Here is a 25,894-nt window from a genome sequence, read left to right as displayed (position 1 = left end):
CACTCCGACAATTTGATGTATTTCTCAAGCTCCTCAAATTTTCCACACGAACATACTGTAAAACACACACGTTTATAATAAAAATCATAGATGCAGAGCTACTTGAGCACTTTCATGATTCACTTTGGCATGGGTTTTTTTCTCGGCCGAATTGTCAAAAACTTAGCAATAAGTAGTCCTTCAATATGACACATATTGTGGCCAAATATGCACTCATTAGCTTAAAAAAACACTGTCGAAGTGAATCAAAAGTGCCAAGAATAGGATCCGGGCGTAGAACATACAAAATAATTTCAATAATTACCTGGTTGAGCGTTCAAAATGACTACATCAGGCGTTCCATTAGCAACATTGGTGCTTTCGTAGAGCGATTCGATGTGCACAATCTGAATTGTGCTGTCCGGATTACTGCCACTGGGTTCGCATGGGACTGCTGGAACTTGGTTGTTCAATCATATCCACGTCTTCGTCGTCAGAATATCTTCCAAAATTGTACGCAGGCGTTGTCACCGTTTCCTTACCGGATGATTCCGACGGGATATCGATAAGTTGTTCCCCCGTTGCATCACCGTCTTTTCTGTGTATTGGCTGCTCCAATTGTTCATGCTACATGAAAAATATTGTTTTGGTGTTAGATATGGGGGAGATTTAAGTAAATTTTGTAACATTATTGAGGTTATGTTTACCTTCAGCTCTGGTAGTGATTGCACGACAAAGTCTGCATTTTTGTTGGATGCCTTTTTCAAAACACGCTTCTTGGCAACATTAAATCTTTTGCGTGCCATTTTTTTGTATTTTACCGAGTATTTCTTTATATATACTACCGAATTCTTACGTTAAAACTGCTGCGAACGCGAGAAAACAACACGAGTTTAACTGCGGCAAACGAAAACTGACAGCGGGTAAACAAAAAGCATCAGTGTGGCGGTGTCGGCGCACAATAGGTAAAACTGGTGAAATAATCGGACAAAATTGAAAATAACAATAAATTATCGATAATTAATTATTCTTCAAATCTGTTATATTTTGTTTTTTTTTTTATTAAAATAATATTTGTGTAACTATTTTCCAAATTTGTTTTCGTTACGAATTGAGTAATACTAGTAAAAATGTTGAGTTTGGAGTAAAATTATGCATTTGATTTTTGCCTACTGAATGTTTCAGTATGCGGTATGCTAGTGCGTTTAAGGTAGTACTGCATTATTGCCAATAAAATATTTTAAATCGCTTTCGTATGTAAACCCTCTCCATTAATAACTAGTCAAGCAATTTTGTTCGCGTTTTATTTATCCTGAAACTTTTAATAATTATATAACCTTAACATATAAATTAATTTATGCTTATAAACATACGTTAGAAAAACGGCTAGAGCCTTTGCTCACGTATCACCTTAAATGAAGTATTTTTGTGTGAATGACCCACTTTAAATCTTGTAAAAATCTTTAAATTTGGCACGGTTATTTTTGTAAATTTTCAAGAATTCGAGAGTAAAAATAGAAGTATCAATATGAGTGATCGGCACAATAAACGACATTATTTTATATGCAACGAGTTTCAAAACAAAAAATATTTACAAAAGGTACGTTTTCCTAACGAACATCAATAATCAAATTTAAACTACTTTGTTGTGTTTTAGAGAAAAAAGCCTAAGGCAGATTTCATCTCCCAACCTGAGTTAAGTTGTACTAGGCCTGCCCAATTGGGAGCTCCCACAGCGCCTGAACCTCTTGTTCAGAATCTAACTGGACAAGATGTTAACGAAATTGATTCTGAAAGTATTCCACGTTCTGGTTCCTAAAACACATCCGAGAATTTGAGTGTAGAATATTGGAATGATGATGGGAACGAGACAAATAATTCTGAGAGTACTTATCAGTCATCTGATACTGACGTCTATGAATTTGAGAGTGAAGCTACTACAGATGATTTTCTTGAAACAAATCAAGCAGAATGTTTCAATTTCAGCAAGGTAGGTTTTGTCTCGCACATGGCGTTAATAAAAATATCACGCAACCTTCAGCTGATTAAACGACGCTCGGTACTTGAATCAAATTTGCAATATAAACCTACTATAAAAATAAAGTATATTAACAGGGAGCAAAAAATGCAGTGCATCGTTTCGTCAGAAGAATGTCGCGTGAAGTTTTGTGCGTTTACGTTATTCCAATAACGTTATGTTTGCTTATGTACAAAATATTACAACGTATTTTTCTTTTAATGTTTCAGATACTTCCAGATAGAAACCCCACAATGAAATTTGATTCAGATCTGACCAAAAAAGAAGCTCGCTATATGATTCTGAACTATTATATTAAGCATCATCTAACGCAAAAAGCATAAGTAGATCTGCTTAAAATGATAAACTTAATGACAGGCTCTAAATTATTTCCAGAATGTTTTGAAACATTCATGGCTTCTTTTCCTAATCCACATAAGTTTTCCAGGGTATATTATTGCACTGAATGTCAATGTGGAATGGGAAAATCAGTTCCAGAGAAGCAAGCTGTTTGCCCCATTCCTGAATGTGGTGGTGACAAATTTGATTTTTTCATTACTATTCCCATTGAACATCAATTACGGGTCAGTCAGTCATCACATACCGCAAGTAAATAACGGATTATGAGGCTCTTATTGCAATCGAGGCCATAAGTGATATCAATAAAGGAGAAGTGGTTAAGGAAATTAAAACAAAAGTCAGTGGAAAAATCATAACTTTGTCAGTGAATATAGATGGAGCTGCAGCACGGACGGACCTGGTGTAGTGGTTAGAACACTCGCCTCTCACGCCGAGGACCTGGGATCGAATCCCATACCCGACATAGTCACTTATGACATAAAAAGTTATAGTGACGACTTCCTTCGGAAGGGAAGTAAAGCCGTTGGTCCCGAGATGAACTAGCCCAGGGCTAAAAATCTCGTTAATAAAGTCAAAACCAAAAACCAAAAAGCTGCAGCATACCGGTGGAATATCAATAAGCCATGCTACCCCATATTTGTCGTCATCAACAATTTGCCACCACGTATTCGATTTGATAAGAACAATTTGTTAATTACCGCTATATGGTTAACCAAAGGCGAGCCAAACATGCCGCTTTTCTTCAAGGAGTTTTGTGAAGAAATGGTAAAAATGGGCAATGGATTCACTATAGATTCTGACGTCAACACCGTATTGACTATACAAAACTGCTTGGATTCTGTTGCTAGACCCAAGCTTCAAAATTCTACACAGTTCAATGGAAAATTTGGTTGTTCTGTCTGCTATCATGAGGGTAAAGTAGTTAATGGAAATCAAATACGATATCCATTTAGATCGAGTGAAAACAGACAACATTGCGAAACACGTCGCCTGATGATAGAGGCTCATAACACTGGTTTGCCCCTAAAAGGAATAAAAGGGCTATCGGTGTTTCTATCCATACCACATTTTGATGTAGTGAGAGGTAATATATTCTTTAAAATGTTTGACAATCACTCAAGAAATTTTCCTCTTTATTTTTAAGGCTTTCCACCCGACTATATGCATTCGGTTTTGTTGGGTGTTGTTAAACAACTATGGGAGCTTTTCACTGCATCGTCCAATCACACCAAGCCTTATTACATTGGACAACAGTTGACCGTAGTTGAAAGCAGAATGGTGGCCATCAGAACTCCGAGTTCATTTTCGCGATATCCGGGAAAAATCGAGGACATGAAAAAAAATAAAGCGATTGACTGGGAGAATATGCTGTTCCACTATTTTTATCCTTGTACTGTTGGTATTCTGCCAAAAAAGTATTTGGATCATTTCATGCTACTTTCCACTTGTATATTTGAACTACTTGATCTACATTTAACTCAGAAAACTATTGACAAAGTGAAAAAACAACTGAAGGATTTTGTTCGCAAATTTCAAGTTTTGTATGGAGAAGATAATATGTGCTTCAATGTTCACGTGCTGACTCACCTAGCTGATAGTGCAAGGGATTTTGGAGCATTGTGGAACTCTTCACTGTACCCATATGAAAATGGGAACGGAATGATTTTGGGATTCAGGACCGGTAATAATCATCCAGTTATTTAAATAACTAACAAATTTATATTGAATCGTATTTGCCACAATGTTTCCTTTTCGGAAAATGAACTGATCAAAACGTGGCTCTCTCAACTGTGGAGCTCTAAGCCAATATACCATTTGAAGTTTGATAATGAATCATTATATGAGCTACCTGATACGTTGAAAATTGACGATAAAGTGTCGGAACGAGAATTTAGTCACCATGTAAAATTCACTTATGAAGGCGTTCACTATTGTACTCGGGAGAGTTGTGATAAGTAAGGCTACTACGATTCTTTTGTAAAAATTGGTTCAGATTTTTTCCAAGTTGAAAATGTGCTAGTCGATCGAAACGATCAAATCTACATCATTGGCAAGAAATTAAATGTTATCGAAATCTATAACAACATGTACTCGTATAAAAATAGTGCTGAGTATCATCTGAAGCCAATCAAAAACAATATTCGTCCTTGTGTTAGTATTTCGATACTCAAAGGAAATATCGTTGTAAATTACATTTCGACTTGCAAGCCCAACACACAAATAAATTAGGAAAGTATGTTGTAAAAATATCGATGAAAAAATAAATAAATCCATAGACGACGAATTGTGTTTTTTTCTTTGATAACATTTGATAACAAAATTAGTTTTCATTTTACACATTGAGTTGATTACACAAAAAAAAAACAAAGGAATTACTAGATAACGCAAATAGTTATTATGATGTTATCCTGTTGTTATTCTACTTTGCTCGGGCATCCTGTCAATCCGACATAATCCTTCTCTTTTATTCGAAATCGGGCACATCAAACCTCACATATTATGTACGCAATGCGTAATATGTGAGTAGATTAGTGAATGCTCCAAATTTGTATCAAGTTTAGCTTGAAACCATATTATGATTTTATAGTTCACTGTAACGCTAGAGAGAAGAAGGAGAAGAATTCACTGTCAATCGTGTTATAGTGAACCTTTTTTCTAATCTTTTGCGTATAAGCACATTAAAAATGGATATATACTGCCGTGTGTCTCCATTTCTGTGATTTCATATTCTGAATGGAAAACTCTGCCTCATACATCAATATAAAAATACTGATCTGATTCAGCTATTATAATCAACTCCAACGTTATAATCTCCGTAACTTTGGATTTTCGTCGCAAATAATAATTCAATCATCTTGTCGCTCATGTCATGCTTATTTTTCGAAAGTTTTTTTTTAAGTAAAATACAGCAAATCAAAGTTTACGTAAATCAGTGGAATTACAAGCCAATATTTCAGAAAACAAAATTGAAAACTTCAAACGATATGCTGAATGATTGTGGAAGTTCTCATGGAACACTAAGTTGGAACACACAATCTCTGACCTGATGCGCTGGTCATATTGTGTGAGTGTACGTTGAAAATGATACTCAATTTGAAATGGTTCATAATTCATTCGTGTTAAAGATATGTTAAAAAGATCTTGAAGCCGTTGAAATTCACCAAAATGTGTAGCTTTATTATTCTCCTATGGACCCATACTGCCGTCAATCCCATCTGTTAAAAGTAGGCATTAAGAAAATGGCCTGTGAACATTCCAAAATCGTTTTCCATACGAATAATAAAAAAAAATCAGAGGATTGGAACATGCTCAAATCTTAATGAAACTTTCACAATTTGCTTTTAAATACAATATCAAATAATACAATGAAAAAAATATAAAGATGATCAAAACACGGTTTATTTTTGTGTTACAAGGTGCGGAAATCTGTAATGGGACTGATATGCGATTACTGTTCTTTATGGGACTATTTGACTTGCTATTTGTTTTCCTACATTTTTCCCGAACAAATCTTAATATCTCATTAAGGCAGCTGAAAGAGCATTAGAAGATATGTTGAAAACTGAACTCAACTCAATTTTGACAAAAATACAAAAGGGACTGACTTGCGATTCACGGCAATATAATCGGAAGAAACTTGACCAAGGAATACGCAGATTTCTCACAATTTAGAGCATGAATATCGGATGTCCACGGTAAATGGCTAGGTATGGCGTACCATTGGTACCTCGTTAACCTGCAGGACTAAAATAGACCCCTTTGTGTGGTCCTTAGCCTCTTTCCCAGCAACTCCTATCTCTACCTCCTCGCGGTACTGGCCGGGATACGAGTAGCCTTAGGGAAGATCGGGTAGCTAACCCCGGTGGGAACTTTGGTCGTATGCTGACACACGGAAAAAAATCCGTTTCCGGAATCATGAACAAAAAGTCATGAAATCATAAAATTGTATGTTTCATGATATCATGACTATAAGTCATGAAACCATGGCTATTAATCAAGAATTTGTGTGCTCAGGGCGTTACATAAATCCAACTGTCACTGTTTTTCATTTAAGTCAACACGTCTTTTGCGATCGGTAGTGTTTTTTTATTTTTCAGTGAAGTCATAAATAAGTTTTGTTTGCGGAAGTGGTTAATTTGAATACCATGCTCGTCGGAACTTTGCCATCATATCGATGACATTCCCGATGACCCAATTAAACTGCCGGTGCTATTAAATGTGCGAAAATGTAAAATGTAGCTTTCACACTGATCATTCAGTACTGGGCAATGATTGACGAAGGTTTTGCTTGACAAATTCGTCGGCGATTTTAAGTGTTCGGATGTGATGCATTCTCCACATCTTACAATGGACCGATGCACGCGTTCAATATTTGACGTTTAAGCGGTGCCGTGTTATTTACGTGACCATGGCAACGAGTAAATTCGGCACCGCTCAAACGTCAAATTAGTGAACTCATGCATTGGTCCATAGAGTAGCTCACACAAACCTTCGGCAGCCGGATGATCTTTACCACGTTCCACGCCTGTAGAGTCGTTTTTTCCATCGTCAATACAATCCATCAGCATTTTGCAGCGCAGGGACGATGTGCCAAATTAAATTGATGTTTGAAATGACATTTTGCGTGCAAACCTAGCCACCGGATGTTCGCGTTCCTGCCAAAGATGTGGCACTCGTTTAGTTGACTTTTCTCACAGTTTATTCCGAAATTACCGGCACAAAATCCATTTTCATGTTATTTGTTTACCTATGACAAATATACTGGGATCATAATTGACATTTGTATGTTTTCATGAAGTAATTTCATGATTTCATGATCCTGCTTCATGATTTCATGACTCAAATTTCCACTTTTCATCAACAAAACTGGAATCATAAATGACAGGTATCTAAATCCATGAATAGTGTTTATGTTTTCATGAATTTAATTCATGGTTCCAGCATACATAGTTTGATAGTATGATTTGTTGATTTGAATTTTAGCTTTGGAAACGTAACGTACAGTTGGCGTTACGGTAAAAAGATTCATGATTTCATGACTTTTGGTCATGGTGTATTTTCATAACATGAAAATACACGTTCCTCCCAAAATCATGACCTTTTCTCCTTGTTTTGAGTGCCGCATTTTTACCCGTGCAGGGAAGGGGGGGTGTGCCTCTGCAAACCTGGAGCGTCTGTACTCCATGTTAGGAGCGGCTCACAACAGCGTCTGTTCCCCATGTCAGGGGTGGCTGATCGTTGTCCGAGTACCAGAGAAGGACTCTAAGCTAAACTGCGCACTAAGGTCCTCCGAACATTTAGGGGGAATGGTCCTCCGGAAATTTAGGGGGTTGGTGTCAGGCCCTGCAAGTCAACCGTAAAAACATATCAGCACAGGAACTGCAAATCTCTCAACTTCACTAGAAGCACTCGCATACTCTCCGATGTACTGAAGATCCGCGGATTCGACATCGTAGCACTGCAGGATGTGTGCTGGACAGGAGCAATGGTGCGAACGTTTAGAGGTAATCATACCATCTAAAAAAGCTGCGGCAACACACACGAGCTGGGAATAGCTTTTATAGTTATGGATGATATGCATGGGCGCATGATCAGGTGGTGGACGATCAATGAACGAATGTGCAAGTTAAAAATGAAAGGCCGATTCTTTAACTTCAGCATAATCAACGTGCATAGCCCACACTCCGGAAGCACTAATGATGACAAGGACGCATTTTACGCGCAGCTCTAACGCGATCGTACGCTGCCCAAGCCACGACGTCAAGATCATCAAAGGAGATTTGAACGCTCAGGTTGGCCAGGAGGAGGAGTTCAGACCGACGATTGGAAAGTTCAGCGCCACCGCTTGCACCGTTCATCGATCATAACGAAGGCAACACGTCAGTTAGGATTCATCTCCAAAGTGGCGAGAGATTTTTCGGATCCTCATTGCTGGAAATCGCTATACTGTGCTCTTGTTCGTCCAATTCTTGAAAATGTGTCCATTGTATGGAATCAGTATCAAGTAACGTGGAGTCTGAGGATTGGAAGAATTCAAAATCGTTTCGTTCGCTCTGCCTTGAGGAACCTGCCGTGGAGAGATCCTGCCAACTTAGCACCATATCCAGATAGGTGTAGACTACTTGGACTTGATACCCTGGAACATCGACGGAAAATCCAGCAATCACTGCTTGTGGCCAAAGTGTTGACCGGTGAAATTGATAGCCCAGAACTGTTGTCGCTGATCAACTTTCGAGTACCGAACCGATCCCTCCGGAACACGACGTTGCTGCAGCCAATATTTCATAGGACCGCGTTCGGGTATAATGAGCCTATAACTACCTGTATTCGTGAGTTTACGGCTGTTGAAGATTTGTTCAATTTTGACGAACCAACTGAACGATTTGCAAATCGAATTAGGTCTGTAGTATCTTAGTATAGTTTTTTATTCATTAAGACGAAATATTGTCAGATGAATTATTTTGAATACAAATACAAATTACTGGAAAAGGGTGAACTGGATGAAGCCCCTCTGGAGGACTGCTGGAAAACAGTGGAAGCAGTCGTCAACAATGCAGCTGAGAGCAACGTCGGGTACGTGGGCCGGAGTCAACGGAACGATTTGTTCGACGAGGAATGTAGGCAGAATCTGGATGAGGAGAATGCAGCGCGGGCGGTCATGCTGCAGCAAGGGAACCGGCAGAACGTGGAACGTTATAGACGGAAACGGCAACAGCAGACCCGCCTCTTTCGGGAGAAAAAAAACGCCGCCTGGAGGAGACGGAGTGCGAGGAGATGGAACAGCTGTGCCGGTCTCAAGAAACACGCAAGTTCTATCAGAAGCTCAACGCATCCTACAACGGCTTCGTGCCGCGCGCCGAGACGTGCAAGGATAAAAATGGCAATATTTTGACGTACGAGCGTGAGGTGATAGAAATGGGGAAGCAGCACTTCAACGAACTTCTGAATGGCGCTGAAAGCACACGTAATGAAGGTCAGGACAACGGAGGAAATGCCTTCGGTACTGAGGAGGATGGAAACTAACCAGCTCCCACTTTGAGGGAGGTTAAGGATGCCATTCGCCAGCTCAAGAACAATAAAGCTGCTGGTAAGAATGGTATCGGAGCTGAACTCATAAAGATGGGTCCGGAGAGGCTGGCCATTTGTCTGCACCGACTGATAGGCACCATCTGGGAAACAGAACAGCTACCGGAGGAGTGGAAGGAAGAAGTGATATGCCCCATCTACAAGAAAGGCGACAAGTTAGATTGTGAGACCTTTCGAGCGATCACCATTTTAAATGCGGCCTACAAAGTATTATCCCAGATCATCTTCTGTCGTCTGTCACCTGTAGTAAGCGAGTTCATGGGGAGTTATCAAGCCGGCTTCGTTGATGGCCGAACGACAACGGACCAGATCTTTACTGCAGGGCAAATCCACCAAAAATGTCGTGAACCTTTGCATCGATTACAAGGTGGCATACGACAGTATCGACCGCGTAGAGCTATGGAAAACCATGGACGAGAACAGCTTTCCCGGGAAGCTCTCGAGACTGATAAGAGCGACAAAGGAAGGTGTGCAAAATTGTGTGAAGGTTTAAGGCGAACACTCCAGTTCGTTTGGATTCCGCCGGGGACTATGACAAGGAGATGGACTTTCGTGCCTGTTGTTCAATATTGCGCTAGGAGGTGTTATGCGGTAAGCCGGGCTTAACAGCCGGGGTACGATTTTTACGAGATCCAGTCAATTTGTTTGCTTCGCGAATGATATGGACATCGTCGTCCGAACATTTGAAAAGGTGGCAGACCTGTACACCAGCCAGAAACGCGAGGCAGCAAAAATTGGACTGGTGGTGAATGCGTCCAAGACACAGCTGCTGCTGGTCGAGTGCTTAGGACGATCTTTGGTGGTGTTCAGGAAATTGATGTGTGGCGGCGAAGGATGAACCACGAGCTCGCCCAACTCTACGGCGAACCCAGTATCCAGAAGGTGGCCAAAGCTGGAAAGAAACGTTGAGCAGGGCATGTTGCAGGAATTGAACCGAGTATTGTGGCGTGGAATTGCTGATTCAGTGTTATTTGTTTAGATGTTAACTAAATAAATGAAACTTCGGCAGGAAGATGGACGCACGTACGTGCTGTACAACATCGCGCTAAATTGTGCCCTGCGGAGAGCCGGGTTCAACAACCGAGGTACAAATTCGCAAGATCGTATCAATTCGTTTGCTTTGCGGGTTATATGGATATTGCCAGAAGAACATTTGAAATGCTGGCCGACCTGTACAATCGCCTGAAAGTTTAAGCGACAAAAGTCGAATTGTTGATGAATGCGTCAAAAGCAAAGTACATGCTGATAGGCGGAACCGAGCGCGACAAACTTCGCCTAGGAATTAAAATTGCTACTGACGGGGATACTTTCGCGGTGGTTGACGAGTTCGTCTACCTCGGATCCTGCCTACTGTGGGCTCCAGAAGAAAATGCGCTCGAGATAGATTCACCCTACACCACATGTATCATCTACAAAACATTAATGACCGGTGGTTCTAAATTGACTTGAAGCATAGACCGTACTGGAAGAGGATCTGAAAGCACTTGAAGTGTTTGAAAAACGGGTGACTATCTTTAACAGTGTGTAGAAGTACGGAACGTGTTGCGGATAAATATGAACCACGAGCTCGTCAAGCTCTACGGTGAGTCCAGTATCGAGAAGGTGGTGGAACCGGAAGGGTATTTCGGGCAGGACATGTTGCGAGACTGCCGGACAGCAACCCTGCAAAATTTATGTTTGCATCAAATCCGGATGGTACTAAATTGCATGGGGCGTAGCGGTATCTAGAGTGCGTGAACCGAAATATAAATTGAAGTGACACGGTCATGTACCACATTTATTGACGTAACATCGTTAAAGATGTTTAATCAAATTAATTGATGTAATAGTAAGTAAGTTAATACATAAATGTTACTTGTTTTTAATTATGAATCGTGGTTTACGGCTAACCAGCCGAGTGGAAGTTTAACAACTGCCGAAAAGCTAAACATTACATATAATTTGCAATTGGATCAAATGGACAAATTGATGTGAAGATTTGCGAAAAAGTTACACGTCTTCTCAGTGAGAATCGAACTCACGACTCCCTGATCTCTAGTTAGGGCGCGTTACCCCTACGCCATGAGAGGACTCATGAACGCAGAAGTTAACCTGAATTCGATTTCAGCTCAATAATCACGTGGTCCTTTTTCGCAAAGTGCACCTCTTTCGGAAGAATTTCAAATTATATGTAATGTTGAGCTTTTCGATAGTTGTTAAACTTCCACTCGGCTGGTTAGCCGTAAACCACGATTTATAATTAAAAACAAGTATTTATCGAGCAACGGACTCATGTTCCGTAACCGGTCGTTTGAGAACGTCGCGACCCATTGGAAGCCCACACAATAGAAACCTCAGCCAGTACAGTTGCTGGCTGGTGTTGTGTACTATTTCATTACCTAAAAAATAATGCGCTCTCGGGCTAGGCATTGGATATATATAGAAAGCGTTGTGTTTGGATGGGCATCTTATTCTTCCGAAAGAGGTTCACTTTGCGAAAAAGGACCACGTGATTATTGAGCTGAAAACGAATTCAGGTTAACTTCTGCGTTCATGAGTCCTCTCATGGCGTAGGGGTAACGTGCCCTAACTAGAGATCAGGGAGTCGTGAGTTCGATTCTCACTGAGAAGATGTGTAACTTTTTCGCAAATCTTCACATCAATTTGTCCATTTGATCCAATTGCAAATTATATGTAATGTTTAGCTTTTCGGTAGTAGATAAATGTTGTTAACAAAATGTTGATAGATACTAGCTGAATTTTGTTTTACCAAATAAGGGTGATAGTGTTACCGAACACAGAACATCTAAGAATAAGAAACAAATGTGACATTGTTTGAATCTCACCTTTACGGTTCTGAAATTCGTGTGACATTACTGATAATGGATATCTATTTGTTTGGTTCACCAAGTGAAACTGGTTGAACAAATCATTCACCTTATACGTGGGTAGAGCGGTAGCAACATGCGAAAAGATCAATCACTTTCAAATCTGTATGCCGCCACAAGCGGAAGGTCAACTAGTTTTGTACGTATTTATCTGGCAGATAGACTCTTCCTTCCGCTGTCTTGGGAATATCCCGACTCCCAACGTCATTCGATTCGATCCGAATTCATTATTCATGCAATGACTAAATCAACAGCAGCTGAATCATTGAATAGTGGGACTTCACTTACATGGAACATTGTTCGACAAAAGATGTCAAGCACTTTTCAAAATGTATCTGATACAATTAACATAATAAAATCACGCAAATTAGGCTGATACAAATATTTATTTTCTTTTATGTCCGAGACCACTTGGATGGTACGAGGGGGGGGATAAAAATAAATAAGGAACAAAAAAATAAAAATGAAAAAAAGTTATTTTTTTTCAAATTTTTATTTGTAACGATAGTTGTAAAACTTTTTTCAGTTGTCATCTGGATCATTATTTTACCTGTTTTTGATTTTAAAAATTAAAAAACCTAACTGATGTCAAAAAAATGATGAATCTTTTTTTTTTTCTCCCCCCTCAAAATTTTCGGATTTTTGAAGGGGGGGGTGACATAAAAGAAAATTAATATTTGTATCAGCCTTATAATCACTTAAAGTTGAATACCAGAAGCGATCGTTTTCGTTGATCACAATTTCACCGTCAACGAAAATGCTGAGTCAGCCCACGCCGCACCGGATTATGATATCTACCTAGTGGATGTGCTCCATCATCCAAGTGTTTCACTGTCGACAACGTGCGTGACGTGGGGCCTTACTCAGCCTAGTGGTAACGTCCGCGGCTACATAGCAAAGCTATGCTGAAGCCTGAAGGTGTCTGGGTTCGTTTCCTGATCGAGCCAGGATCTCTTCGTAATGGAAATGTCCTTGAGTTCCCTGGGCGTACCACACGATATACGAATGGCAACTTTGACGAAGAAAGCTCTCAGTTAATAACTGTGATAGTTATCATAAGCAGCTGAGAAGCAGGCTATGTCCCATTGGGAACGTAATGCGAAAAAGAAGAAGAAGAAGCGTGCGTGACGGCACAACGAGTAAAATTGTACAAATCCCGAACTCAACAGAATAATGACCCTTTCCCTGTGCGGCGAAGTTAACTGCAATTTGCTCATGAATCTGGATCTGGTATCAAACGTGTCTGGAAATGTGCCGTTCTAGTTAAAGTGTTAGTAAATCAAATTGTGCCATGGCTGCTGAATTTGCTTTTTACTGCAAATAATATGACATCTAGAGAACCGCAGTGTTTGGAAACTTTACACTTCCATTATGTATTCCTTAGGTATACCAATTTGCGTATTCATTCCTTATAGAGCGCCTAATTTGTACGACACGTTCTCACTAGTTGATAAGGCATTCGTCATAGCTGAATTTCATGAGATGCGTCATAATTCGAAACACGCGCGCTTAATTATGGATATTTGTTGAAGATGTATCAATGATCTCGAAGTTGTATCATTGTGCTCTACGCAATTGGAATGATCGATTAAGATTATAGTCAATAGCTCCACCCCTATTTTTGCTAATATCGGTGCCTATGACGGATATGTCGGAAAATGAATGATACTAGGTCACGAACTGAACCGATCGAGACGACATACATGATCAATTGGCAATTGCGTAGAATTTTACTGTGCGAAGTGTGTGGAAGAAGTTTGTTACTCGAATTGATCCAAATAGATTATGGAAGCACGATGGATTTTTAGGTACCGTGATGATTCATACTACGGACACTTAAGGTCTCAGTAACTTTCGAGTAGTGAGTGAAAGTTTTGAATCCGAAACATGAATAGTTTTAAATAATTAGAAATGTGTGGACTTATCGTGATTCTTATTCCGGATGCTTCCTTAGTTTTGCCTCATATTCCGAACACTTTAATTCTTTGAAAGATACCTCAATCTCATGCAAAAAATTAAATGAGTCAACTAAAAGATTCCTACAAAACTAACAAAACCCAAAAGAAGGGTTTGTGAAAAAGCAGAAGATAAACTCTATAAATTCAAATCACCTTGCTCTGAACAAAATTTTACTCGACATAACTACCGACAAATATTATGGAAATCAACAATTATTACGTCGCTTCCAGCTTACTACCGAAGCAATTATATTACAGCATCTGCATTCTGAATATCCTCATTTGTCGTCAGAACAATTACCATTATTGCCAGTTCAGTACTGCCTCAAAGGCAACAACTCCGGACAGAAGCACCCGACCAGCTATTAGGCCATTTATGGCGTAGAAATTGTACAAAACGTGCCCACTTTACACATGTTCATTTGTCAACCTGGGAAAAATTTCGACTCTCGCGCTCTAAACGTCTATGCAAACATGGTCCCATTTTCGCCATCTGCCTAACGAGGTACGAATCAGAATATGGTGGTTTCATAAACATCAACAGAAGACACTCTCAACACGCGATGCCTACGATTTGAAACACTTCGTTTGCCAAACAGCCAATGTAGCAGAAGGTGGTGAAGATGCGAGATACACGTGAGTCGAAAACGAGACCATCAAACCATCCATGGGCGTAGCCAGAGGGCTGTGGAAGTAGTACTTGGAATTTCTTGAGTGAGTTTTCAAGGGTATTTTCTTAGGAACAGCAAATCTCAAATTAGTTTGATTTATTTTTGAGGCCCTGCAATAAACAACATAAATGCATTAAATGTCAGTGCGCATCGTACCTTCGTGCTGTGCGTACACAAATTCTCTTTGCTCTTGGAAGTTTTCTTCAAAACTACCTAAAGCTATAAAACAGTACTTTTCAGTGCTACACAAACAGTACTTTTCAGTGCTTCTTAAACAGTACTTTTCAGTACTATTTTTTCTACTATTGATCCCTTTACGATCCTTGTTTGGACCCGTGCCTTCGATTTTTCGTTGGACCCGTTGGCGAAAGCTAGCGGTGGTAATCCTTCTTGGACACCGTCTAGGGAAAAAACCTCTCGAAGGTCACGTCTTTCTCGTTTATTAACTAAACATGGTATCAACAACTAACAAAAGGAAGGGTGAATCTCTAAACTCACTACTGCCTTCCAAAAAAGTGGGTTTAAAACTGTCACTACACGTGGCAAGAATGGAAGAAAGGACGCTTCCCCGGAATGCGAACTTTCTTCCAAGGGTGAAATGAATAATTGTATCGAAATGAGCAATCAGTTCGATGCTCTAGACAAATTTTCCGAACACCAAATCGAAGCAGCCTCTAGCCCAGGCTCTTTGATTCAAGTGAGGAAGCAAAGAGTGCCGCCTATCGTGGTCAGTTGTTCCGAATTTGGGGGATTTAGACAAGAGATCTTGAACTCCATTAGGGGAATCAAGGTTTCCTTCCAAATCGCAAAGAAAGGAGACTGTCGCGTTTTGCCGGAAACTCTTAAAGATCGTGAACTTATTCTCATACATCTTGAAGAGAAGAAGCACAATTTTTTTACTAATGACGACAAAACTGAACGTTTGTTCAAAGTTGTCTTGAAAGGTCTCTCAAGTGACTATAAGTCACCTGAAGAGATCAAAAATGGAATAAATGATTTACTTGGATTTTCCCCAGTCCAAGTAATCATTATGAAAGAAAGAACCCAATCTGGCATTGTTCGGAAAGGGCTTTCTCAAGAATATTATTTAGTTCACTTCAACAAAAAAGAACTAAATAATATTAAAGCTTTAGAAAAAGCTAAACTTATGTTCGATGTCCGTGTGACGTGGGAACATTTCCAGAAACCTGGAGGAAATTACCAGAACCCCACTCAGTGCCGTCGGTGCCAAAAGTGGGGTCATGGTACAAACAATTGTCGCATGGATGCTAAATGCATGATTTGCGGAGGTTCTTCTCACGCTAAGGACGACTGTCCTGTGAAAGAAGATACCAGAAAGTTTGAATGCGCCAATTGCAAGGGCCCTCACAAAGCTAACTTTTGGGAATGCCCTTCACGCAAAAGAGTCGTTGAGGCTCGTGCCAGGCAGATGAAGGATAATATCCGTTACGATAACGGTCGTTTCTGGAATTTGCCTGGTAGAGTATCGAACAATGCTCATTTTTCAGTTAACGATCGCTTGATTAGGAATCATACCCACCAGGAAGATCATAATCATGCTCATTCACAAACAAATTTTAATCCGTCGGGTAGCCGTTCGAATCTTTCAATTTCAATTTCGTTCCATGAGTACCCATTCTACTTGTTTCAAATCAAATGGAAAAAATCCTACCGCCACAGATGACTCCTACCCCGCTTCTTCGTCTACCGAAAATTTCAATGGGAAATCATCAGATGATATATCTGCCTCTGATTTTAATTTTCTAACTGAACAATTGAATCTAATAATTGATGCAATGTTCAAAGCCACCACTATGACTGAAGCAGTCCAAGTAGGTGTAAAATTTACAAATCAAATTGTTATTGGATTACGTTTTTCTAATGGATCCAAATAATAATTTAAATATTTTAAATTGGAATGCTCGTTCTCTGAATGGTAAAGAGGACGAGCTGTTTCATTTTCTTACAGCTAATAACGTGCATATAGCAGTTATTACCGAAACTTATTTAAAACCTGGATCCAAACTAAAAAAAGATCCTAACTTTTTTGTTTATCGTAATGATCGACTTGATGGGGCATGTGGGGGAGTTGCAATCATCATTCATAGGCGTATAAAACATCAACTGTTTTCGTCATTTGAAACTAAAGTTTTTGAAACTTTAGGTGTTTCTGTTGAAACACAGTTTGGTAAATATACTTTCATAGCTGCCTATTTGCCTTTTCAATGCTCTGGACAGCAAGTTAATTTGCTCTAAACTGACTTGCGAAAATTGACTCGCAATAAGTCAAAAGTCAAATTTACGAGCCGACTGGAATATATATGAAATGTATGTTGACTCTAATCTTGATGTTAACATTTCTATAGAAACTAAAATTGATATTGACAATGCTCTTGGAACTTTAACAAATTCCATTGTTGAAGCCAGGAACATTGCAATTCCAAAATGTGAAGTAAAATTTGAATCCGTGATTATAGACGATGATCTTAAACTCTTTTTTTTTTCCTTAACTTTTATTTGGATAGCCACTCGTCCACTTTTGGGAACCACTGGGCTGAATTGCCTAATGACTGTGTACAATTGTATTGTATGAGCCTAAGATTTATTTATAATTCGTACTCTTGTTGATCGTCTCATATCGAGATGCGGAGAGCGTATCTGTTGTTGCAGCAGTTGATGTAGTTCTGGTTGCCTACCTATCGGGCGACGTAGTCTATCTATTTTTCCAAGCCATAGTCCATTGTTCGATGCCTGGGTTTGTTTCGCCGTTTATCTTTGAATTGTGTGCAGGAATGCCTGCGAAGAGGATCATTTGCCTCAGTCGCTCTCCGACCACAGTGGAGGATAGATGTTGGGGCTCCATCATCAACTCCATATAGTGAATCATTGAGCAACTGGACGGGGTTATTGTTGAGGGGGCTGGGAATCACCTCTTAAACTCTTGATCCGTCTTAAAAACGTGAGGAGAAGGCAATTTCAACGCACTCGTGATCCTGCTATGAAAATTATATGGCAGGATTTGCAGAAAGAAATCAAGAAACGTTTTGCTCAATTAAGAAACAAAAATTTTGAAAATAAAATTTCTCAATTGGACCCTGGCTCTAAGCCCTTTTGGAAATTATCTAAAATCTTGAAAAAACCTCAGAAGCCAATACCGGCATTGAAAGAGGAAAACAAGTTATTACTAACTAATTGCGAAAAAGCTCAAAAACTTGCTATGCAGTTTGAAAGTGCGCACAATTTTAATTTAGGACTTACTAGTCCAATTGAAAATCAAGTTACTTAGGAGTTCGAAAATATTCTCAATCAAGAGAACGTTTTCGAAAATGCCTGGGAGACTGATTTGGCAGAAGTGAGAAATATTATTAAAAAATTCAAAAATATGAAAGCTCCTGGCGATGATGGAATTTTCTACATCCTCATCAAGAAACTTCCAGAAAGTAGCTTATCATTTTTAGTTGATATATTTAACAAATGTTTTCAATTAGCATATTTTCCTGACAAATGGAAAAATGCTAAGGTTGTTCCAATTTTAAAACCAGACAAAAATCCTGCAGAAGCTTCTAGCTATCGTCCAATCAGTTTGCTTTCCTCCATCAGTAAACTTTTTGAAAAGGTTATTTTGAACAGAATGACGGCCCACATCAACGAAAATTCAATTTTTGCCAATGAACAGTTTGGATTCCGCCATGGACATTCGACCACTCATCAACTTTTACGTGTAACAAATTTGATCCGTTCCAACAAATCTGAAGGCTACTCTACTGGTCTTGCTCTTCTAGACATAGAAAAAGCATTCGACAGTGTTTGGCATGAAGGTTTGATTGTAAAATTGAAAAACTTTAATTTTCCAACATACATTGTTGGAATAATTCAAAGTTATCTGTCAAATCGTACACTTCAGGTTAATTATCAGAACTCCAGATCTGAAAGACTTCCTGTAAGAGCTGGTGTTCCTCAAGGCAGCATTTTGGGACCAATATTATACAATATTTTCACATCTGACTTACCTGAGCTACCTCAGGGATGTCAAAAATCTTTGTTTGCGGATGACACAGGCCTCTCCGCCAAAGGTCGAAGCCTGCGTGTCATCTGTAGTCGATTGCAAAAAAGTATGGATATTTTTTCTTCATACTTGCAAAAATGGAAGATTTCTCCTAATGCTTCCAAAATTCAACTAATAATATTCCCACATAAACCAAAAGCTCTTTATTTGAAACCTTCAAGTAGACATGTTGTCACGATGAGAGGGGTTCCAATAAATTGGTTAGATGAAGTTAAGTATCTAAGGCTCATGCTAGATAAGAACTTAACTTTCAAAAATCACATTGAGGGCATTCAAGCCAAATGTAACAAATATGTAAAATGTCTCTATCCCCTTATTAATAGAAAATCAAAACTTTGTCTTAAGAACAAGCTTTTGACATTCAAACAAATTTTCAGGCCAGCCATGTTGTATGCTGTACCAATATGGACTAGCTGTTGTAATACCAGGAAGAAAGCTCTGCAGAGAATTCAAAATAAAATTTTGAAAATGATTCTGAGGCTTCCTCCCTGGTATAGTACCAATGAGTTACATAGAATATCCAATGTTGAAACATTGGAACAAATGTCAAATAAAATAATCAATAATTTCAGGCAAAAATCGTAACATTCTTCTATTGCCACGATTAATGCGTTATATGTTTAGGTTAAGTATATTCAAAGCGTTTTTTTTTCTCTTATAAGCAGGTGAAATCAACTCACCTGTAAAAAATCTGAACTGCTACGGCAAATGAAATGTAATATGTTATTAATAAAATGTTAATAAAATCTTAGATTTGTTTTACCAAATTAGGATGATAGTGTTGTCTAATAACACAGAACACCTAGATATAATAGATATAAGAAATAATGAATGTAATGTTTGGAATAATACTAATAAAGAAATTAAAAAAAAATGCATTAAATGTATTTGAAGAATTATGCTCAATTGAAACATATCTTTCCTGTTAAGCGCTCGTTATTGGCATAAACGTGGATCTATGGAGTAACTAAAAATTGTATATTGAGAACAGTACTTTCATCATTTTTTGTTATTGCATCAGATGGGTTTCTTTCATTTTTTTATACAATTATTTTGCCATTGGAAACGTATTTGAAAGAGACAATTTACGCATTGAAAGGCTGCACCGACTGAACGATCACTAACATCAGGCAGTGATGGAAAGTAGCGAACATGTCAGCTGAACCGGAAGCTAAAGTGATTCGTGAACGTGTTCGGAGCTCTTTAGAGTCAATTGCGCTTTTGGGAGAAAACGCTATTTCTGGTTTTCAAGGGGTCTTGACTACAATTTGGTAGTCTACTGCCGATTTGATGGATATAATTTTGAGTTGTCTGTTAATACCATAACTAATCACACCTTGTTCGGCTATTTATTTTGGTATGTTCTCCCGAGTAGACGGATGCGAACTTACTCACATCATGCCTGTTCGCGAGTCTGTCATGTTAGTTTTGCATTGGTTTACATTCGTGAGGTACTTCGTGATGCGAACATTTCCATCATTGATCAATTTGCTTCGTTTTTTCACAACAGGCTCTCACCAAACCATTGTACAGTATGAAAATGTGGACCCAAAACGACACCTTATTCATTCTCAAAATCCTTCATATTTCATGGATAAACATCAAGGATTCAAATAATGATAGATTCATTAACCGGAGTTGTGTAGAAGTTCCCGTTTTATTTCGTTTTGATTTAAAAATAATGGGGCAAAACGGAAACTTTTACACGATTCCGGTGAATGAAACTTTCGACATTCCTTGATATTTTTTTATGAAATTTAAAGGATTTTAGGGGACCGCAAACAGCAATAAGGTACTGTTTTCTGTCCATATTTTCCCTTTGTGCGTTGTTTCGAAAAGCGATAACCCTAAAAAGGGAAAAAATCTGTAGTTTAAGTAATTAACGTGGAACCCAAGGAACTTCAGAAAATCTTCTGAACAAGATAGCCAATATTAAAAGTTGTGAAAATTTAAACAAAAAAATCTAAAAACAAAAAAGTAACGGTGGTTCAAAAATTATTTTCTTGCAAAACAGGGTGTCTACTAATTAACAGAAATGAAATACCGTGATATTTTCATTTTAGATGAGTAATATTCATTTTCAAAACTACGAGTTTGGCTGCGAAACACTTAAACAAAACAAAAATAGTTCGACTGTAGTTCCTTGTTGATGATATATTCGCTTTTCAGTCTTGACAAAATTAAAAACTGTTATTTCATTTTGTCCGACGATATGACGAAAATAGTGTGTTCGATCTTAAAAAAAGCTTATCTCTAAAAATGGGATTCAAATAAAAAAAGGACCTGTCCAGATGTATGTTTTTTTCATAAACCTAACAGGAACCGTGACATGTCAATTCTTTCATTTGAACAGACATTTCCTTAAGAATATATCCAAGACTTTTTTAACTCAAAGTGACATTAGGACAAGCATAATTGCTTGTTTTGCTGTAGATTTCTTTCACTTATTATTCCGAAGATCTTTTCAGGGGTTTGATTTGTGATTTCTCACGAACTTTCTAAACAATTCTTCCAAGAATTTCGTTTTAGATACCTTCATGCATTTAATCTGGATTTTTTTCAAAGGTATATTTCCCTCCAAAGATTGTTACATTTTTTTTTAAAGAAAGTTCCAAGTTTTCCAAAAATTAATGCATTGGTTTCCCTAGGACTTTCTACAACATATCCATTCAGAGCACTTTCAAAAATTAAAAATTCTACCATTTTTTTTTACTTTCCAAGAAAGTTTTCAAAGTTTGTTTTCTAATCATTCATCAAGGAAATTTTTCTAATCGTTTTGGAGAAAATTTTGAAAAAAATCCGCTTGGAATATCCTACACTAATCGCTGACGAAATTTGTGTGAATTCTAAGTATGCCTTGATGTATTACTACGATGATCTCTGAAAAAACTCCTGGATTCTTGATGAAATTCTTTCTCAGATTTTCTGAGTAAATTGCTTAAATAACTAAAAAGAAAAATTCGAGTCTCCAAATAATATCATACAATACTGTTTGAAAAAAAAAAATCAGAAACAATCCCAGAAGAAATTAATGTATGAATGATCGGACTCTAACAATTGCTGTAGTATTAACTGGCGCTGTAGTATGAAGATGTGGAAAATCCATGGGAATTTGGAAATTTTATTAATAAAAATGTTCGTAGCAATAATATTTCAATGAAATTCTGGAGAAACGCCAAGAGAAATATTTGGTGAAGCTTATGAGAAATACCAGGTTGAATTTGTTATGGAATTCTTGGAAAATTGGATTTTTAGCAATTCCTAAGAGTAATCGTACATACATTTTAAAATGAATGGCTTAGGAATTGTTGTAGAACTAGAGTCCTGAACCACTCCTTGGGATCTGAGAAAAATATTATTAAAAACTTGTGGAATACTCATATAATATTCTCTGAATGCATCTTAGGAGACTCGAATTTTTTGCACTAGAATTCACTGTAAGTAGATTAGGTCTAAAAAAAGTTACTTTAGAGACCATTTTGATTAAAAAAGAGACTTTAGAGGTCTTGAGTCACAAGAAGAACATATTCTAAAGAACATATTCTACCATGTATTATCAATTCAAAAAAAATCCTTGAGTGTGCCCTGCTGAAATTTAACGGTCAGTCCCTGCTTACGTTAACGTTTGAAAGTGAGTTTAGTCAAATTACCGAATGAATACCTCAAAAAAAAAAATCCTTATCGAATTTTTAAACATATTTTCGGACTACCTATAGAATTTTCTTACAAACAGCTTTGACAAATTCAGAAGTTTTTAAGAGTAACTGTTTTGTTATTTGTTGTGCTTTAACCATTCTCATAGATTATTTTATTTTTTAGAGCCCTTTTGAACATTTATTTTTCCACAATGTTTTTCATTCTAAAATTTCCTATCGAAGTCTGTGATAAGATTTTTTTTATAGAGGTCAATGGGTGACCTCTGGCAATTATTCATTGTAAAAGTAAGTTTTCCTATAGTAAATGCCATGTGAAGAGCTAGCGCTAGGGTAAATTGCCATTTATTGCACGGATGAGGAAGCAGCGTCAGTAATTTGGCTGGCAAATATGTCAGAATCCCTTAAACTTAAACTGAATTTCGCTCAAAATCAGTATTCGGCAATCAGATTTCTCATCGATGTATGTGCTTTTTAATTAACTTGATTGACTTTTTTTCACATTTTTGAACCCTTGTCAAAACCCAACTATTGCACACATCTTCAATTTTGCTTTTTGCAACATTACAAACAATAATTTAACGAATTACGATGAGTTTGCAAGATAATTCGATGAAATGATGATTTTATCAAAGAAAAAGCCAGTAGGAGTGCAAAACTGCATTTCGTTCTGTCAGTTTTGTTTATAAGCTGTAATGAACATTGTATATCTCCCGGCGTTTACTCCATAGCCAATAAATTAAGCCACAGCTGCTGACAGTGCGCCAAGTATTGAACGCTTTAATATTTACAAAGAAAAATTAAAAACTGTTTTAAATCTCCATTTTCGTTGGAAAAAAGTAGAAATCCATTTAGATTTGACTTCGGTAGAAGCAATTTCATTGCACGAAATATTTGAGTCATGACGTAATAGTTTATTTTCGCTCTAAGCACATGGTTTTGAACTTTTTAATGAGAAACAAATAACTGGTAGCTGGAATGCAGTATTCATTTGTCTTTAGCATTTAGGGTTTCTATTCATTTCCATCAGTGTAATATTCCCCGAATATTGGCAATCTACCCTAATTATCGAGCTGAAATTCTGCACAATTGTTATAGTACCAAAATGGAATCCAAAAAGTGGACAAGAGCGGACCCAGATAGCCGTAAACGTGCAACTATTCAGTAAGACCAAGCTGACGGTCGGCGGTTCGAATCCGGCTGGTCGAGGATCTTTTTGTAAAGGAAACTTTCTGCTAGCCACACGATATACGAATGCAAAAATGGTCAATTGGTAAAGAGAATTGTCAATAAATTACTGTGAAAGTACTTAAACGAATACTAAGCTGTTAAGCAGGCTCTGTCCAAGTAGCTATTTTATGCCAAGAAGAAAAACAGGAGCGTTAATCTGAATTGTGTCTCACAGTACCCTGCACCCGCCTAGTTACGCTAATGAGTGGACGTCCTTCATAGTGTTTCTTTACATGTAACCAACCTCCCCAGCTGATGGAAAACTTGACTACGCCCATGCAACCACCGTAATCATCCCTGAAGAAAACACCACAACATCTTTTCGGTTGGTTTTCGGTGGATATGGTTGTTTACATTTCTTGAGCAACCACCGTACCAAAACTGAAACATTCACTTTCAATCGATCCCAAGGGGGGAATCCAAGCAACTCGGAAGAACTCTGAATAATTACTCACCTTCGTACTCTTTCACCAGTTTTGCGTTGAAGGCTTGCGGATCGTTCTCCATGATGGATTTTTTGAATGCTTCCGATATTTGCTTCCGGTCCGGTTTGTTGATTTGAATTGGGATCTTAGTTCGAATTGTAGCAAAAGAGGCAATCGCTGAAATTGCGCCTTTTCTCACGAGTGCTTACAGCCGCCGGCTTTTCTTCTTTTGTTTTTTGTTGGGTAATTACGAAAAGATCGGCAAATAGGAACAACCACAACCACAACACGCGCCCCCCTAAATGTACCGACGATGGGGGGAGGGTCAAACAGGCTCACACATCAGCTGGTCTGCCAAAGGAAAACAAGCCGTGGTCGTCGTCGATCAGTTGTTGTTTTCCCGAATTCGACTCGAACTCTAATAATAGATCGCGCGAAAGTCCACTTGATCGTCGATTTGCTTCTACTGACCGCGATTCTCCACAAAAATCCTCTCTCGTTTGGGCCTTGATCACCCTCGGCAACGTTAATTACTACCCCACCGATCCACTTTCCATAGAATGGTCTATTGTTTCTGCCTATCTGTTAACTAGGCCAGCCCTACACTCTCACTGCACACCAATCGTTCTAATTCCAACCTTCCTTGTCTCTAGATCACGAAACGATTAGCACGCCGCTCACAAATCACTTTCTTCGATGGAATGCTTATTATCTTGTCGTAGACTCGGGACTGTCTCAACTGCATCACCCGTCTTCCGCCAAGTCCCCGCGCGAAATTCTAACCGTATCAAGAATCAAACCTTAGACTTCAGAAGCGCAGTAGATCTTTGATGGATCTGAACTGAGTCGTCGATCGTCCGGTGCAAGACTGAGCAAAAAATCGCACCCGTTGCCTTCTAGATACTAAGAAGCTCGGAGGCGGTGGCGTCGTCATCAGTGGCGTGGATACTATCAACGTTGCGCGTCGAATCATTATCGTCATCATCATCATCATTCGCGTGCGCGCGCGATTCAATGATTGAGGTCTTCACGAGAGCCGGGCGCGCGCGCTCGTTCTCTCTCGCGTATCCACGATGCTGTAAACACGTGCTTCAGTGCTCTCGCAATTTAAATTCGGACGATTGGGGCTCTCTCGTTCGTTCTCGAGCCGGCTAACGAATGAACGTTTGTTTTGAATTTTACGATTATCTGACCGAGGAAAAGTGACATTATTTTCAAAAAATGTATCGGATCAAGCCTAAAGGATCAAAAACTTTGAAGTAATTCGTTGTCACGTGTTTAGGGAGAGAAATAAATATTGTGAACGAGTCTGATTTTTTTCACTCATAGGTGAATTAATCTTTGAATGAACAGCTTCGAGTACGATGGAAAGGTTGCGCGACAAGTTTAATGAACTAATCTAAGATGACGTCACGCTGCTTCTTCCACCGGGAAGAAAACCTTTTACTGCGGGCCGTGTTTACAAAAAATGAACGATTTCGTTGTGTATTTATCCACTTCATGTTCATCCGGTGAACATTCGTTGTCCGGATGTTGATCCGGATGTCATTTTATGTAAACACGGCCCGCATTTAGAGCGGAA

General features: G+C 38.6%; 1 protein-coding gene across 1 annotated transcript in view; it reads right to left on the bottom strand.

Annotated features, from left to right (window-relative positions):
* Nucleotides 1-25,194, bottom strand: part of LOC5572006 — a 76,943-nt gene extending 51,749 nt beyond the window's left edge. The window contains exon 1 of the mRNA XM_001660062.2: nucleotides 24,343-25,194. Within this exon, the coding sequence (XP_001660112.2) occupies nucleotides 24,343-24,394 (52 nt within the window). The 5' untranslated portion in view covers nucleotides 24,395-25,194. The remainder of the gene's footprint in view (nucleotides 1-24,342) is intronic.
* Between the last annotated feature and the right edge of the window lie 700 nt (nucleotides 25,195-25,894).

Source organism: Aedes aegypti, chromosome 1 (genome assembly GCF_002204515.2).
Source record: "Aedes aegypti strain LVP_AGWG chromosome 1, AaegL5.0 Primary Assembly, whole genome shotgun sequence".
Taxonomy (NCBI): Eukaryota; Metazoa; Arthropoda; class Insecta; order Diptera; family Culicidae; genus Aedes; species Aedes aegypti.
This window is presented reverse-complemented; position numbering and strand designations above follow the sequence as displayed.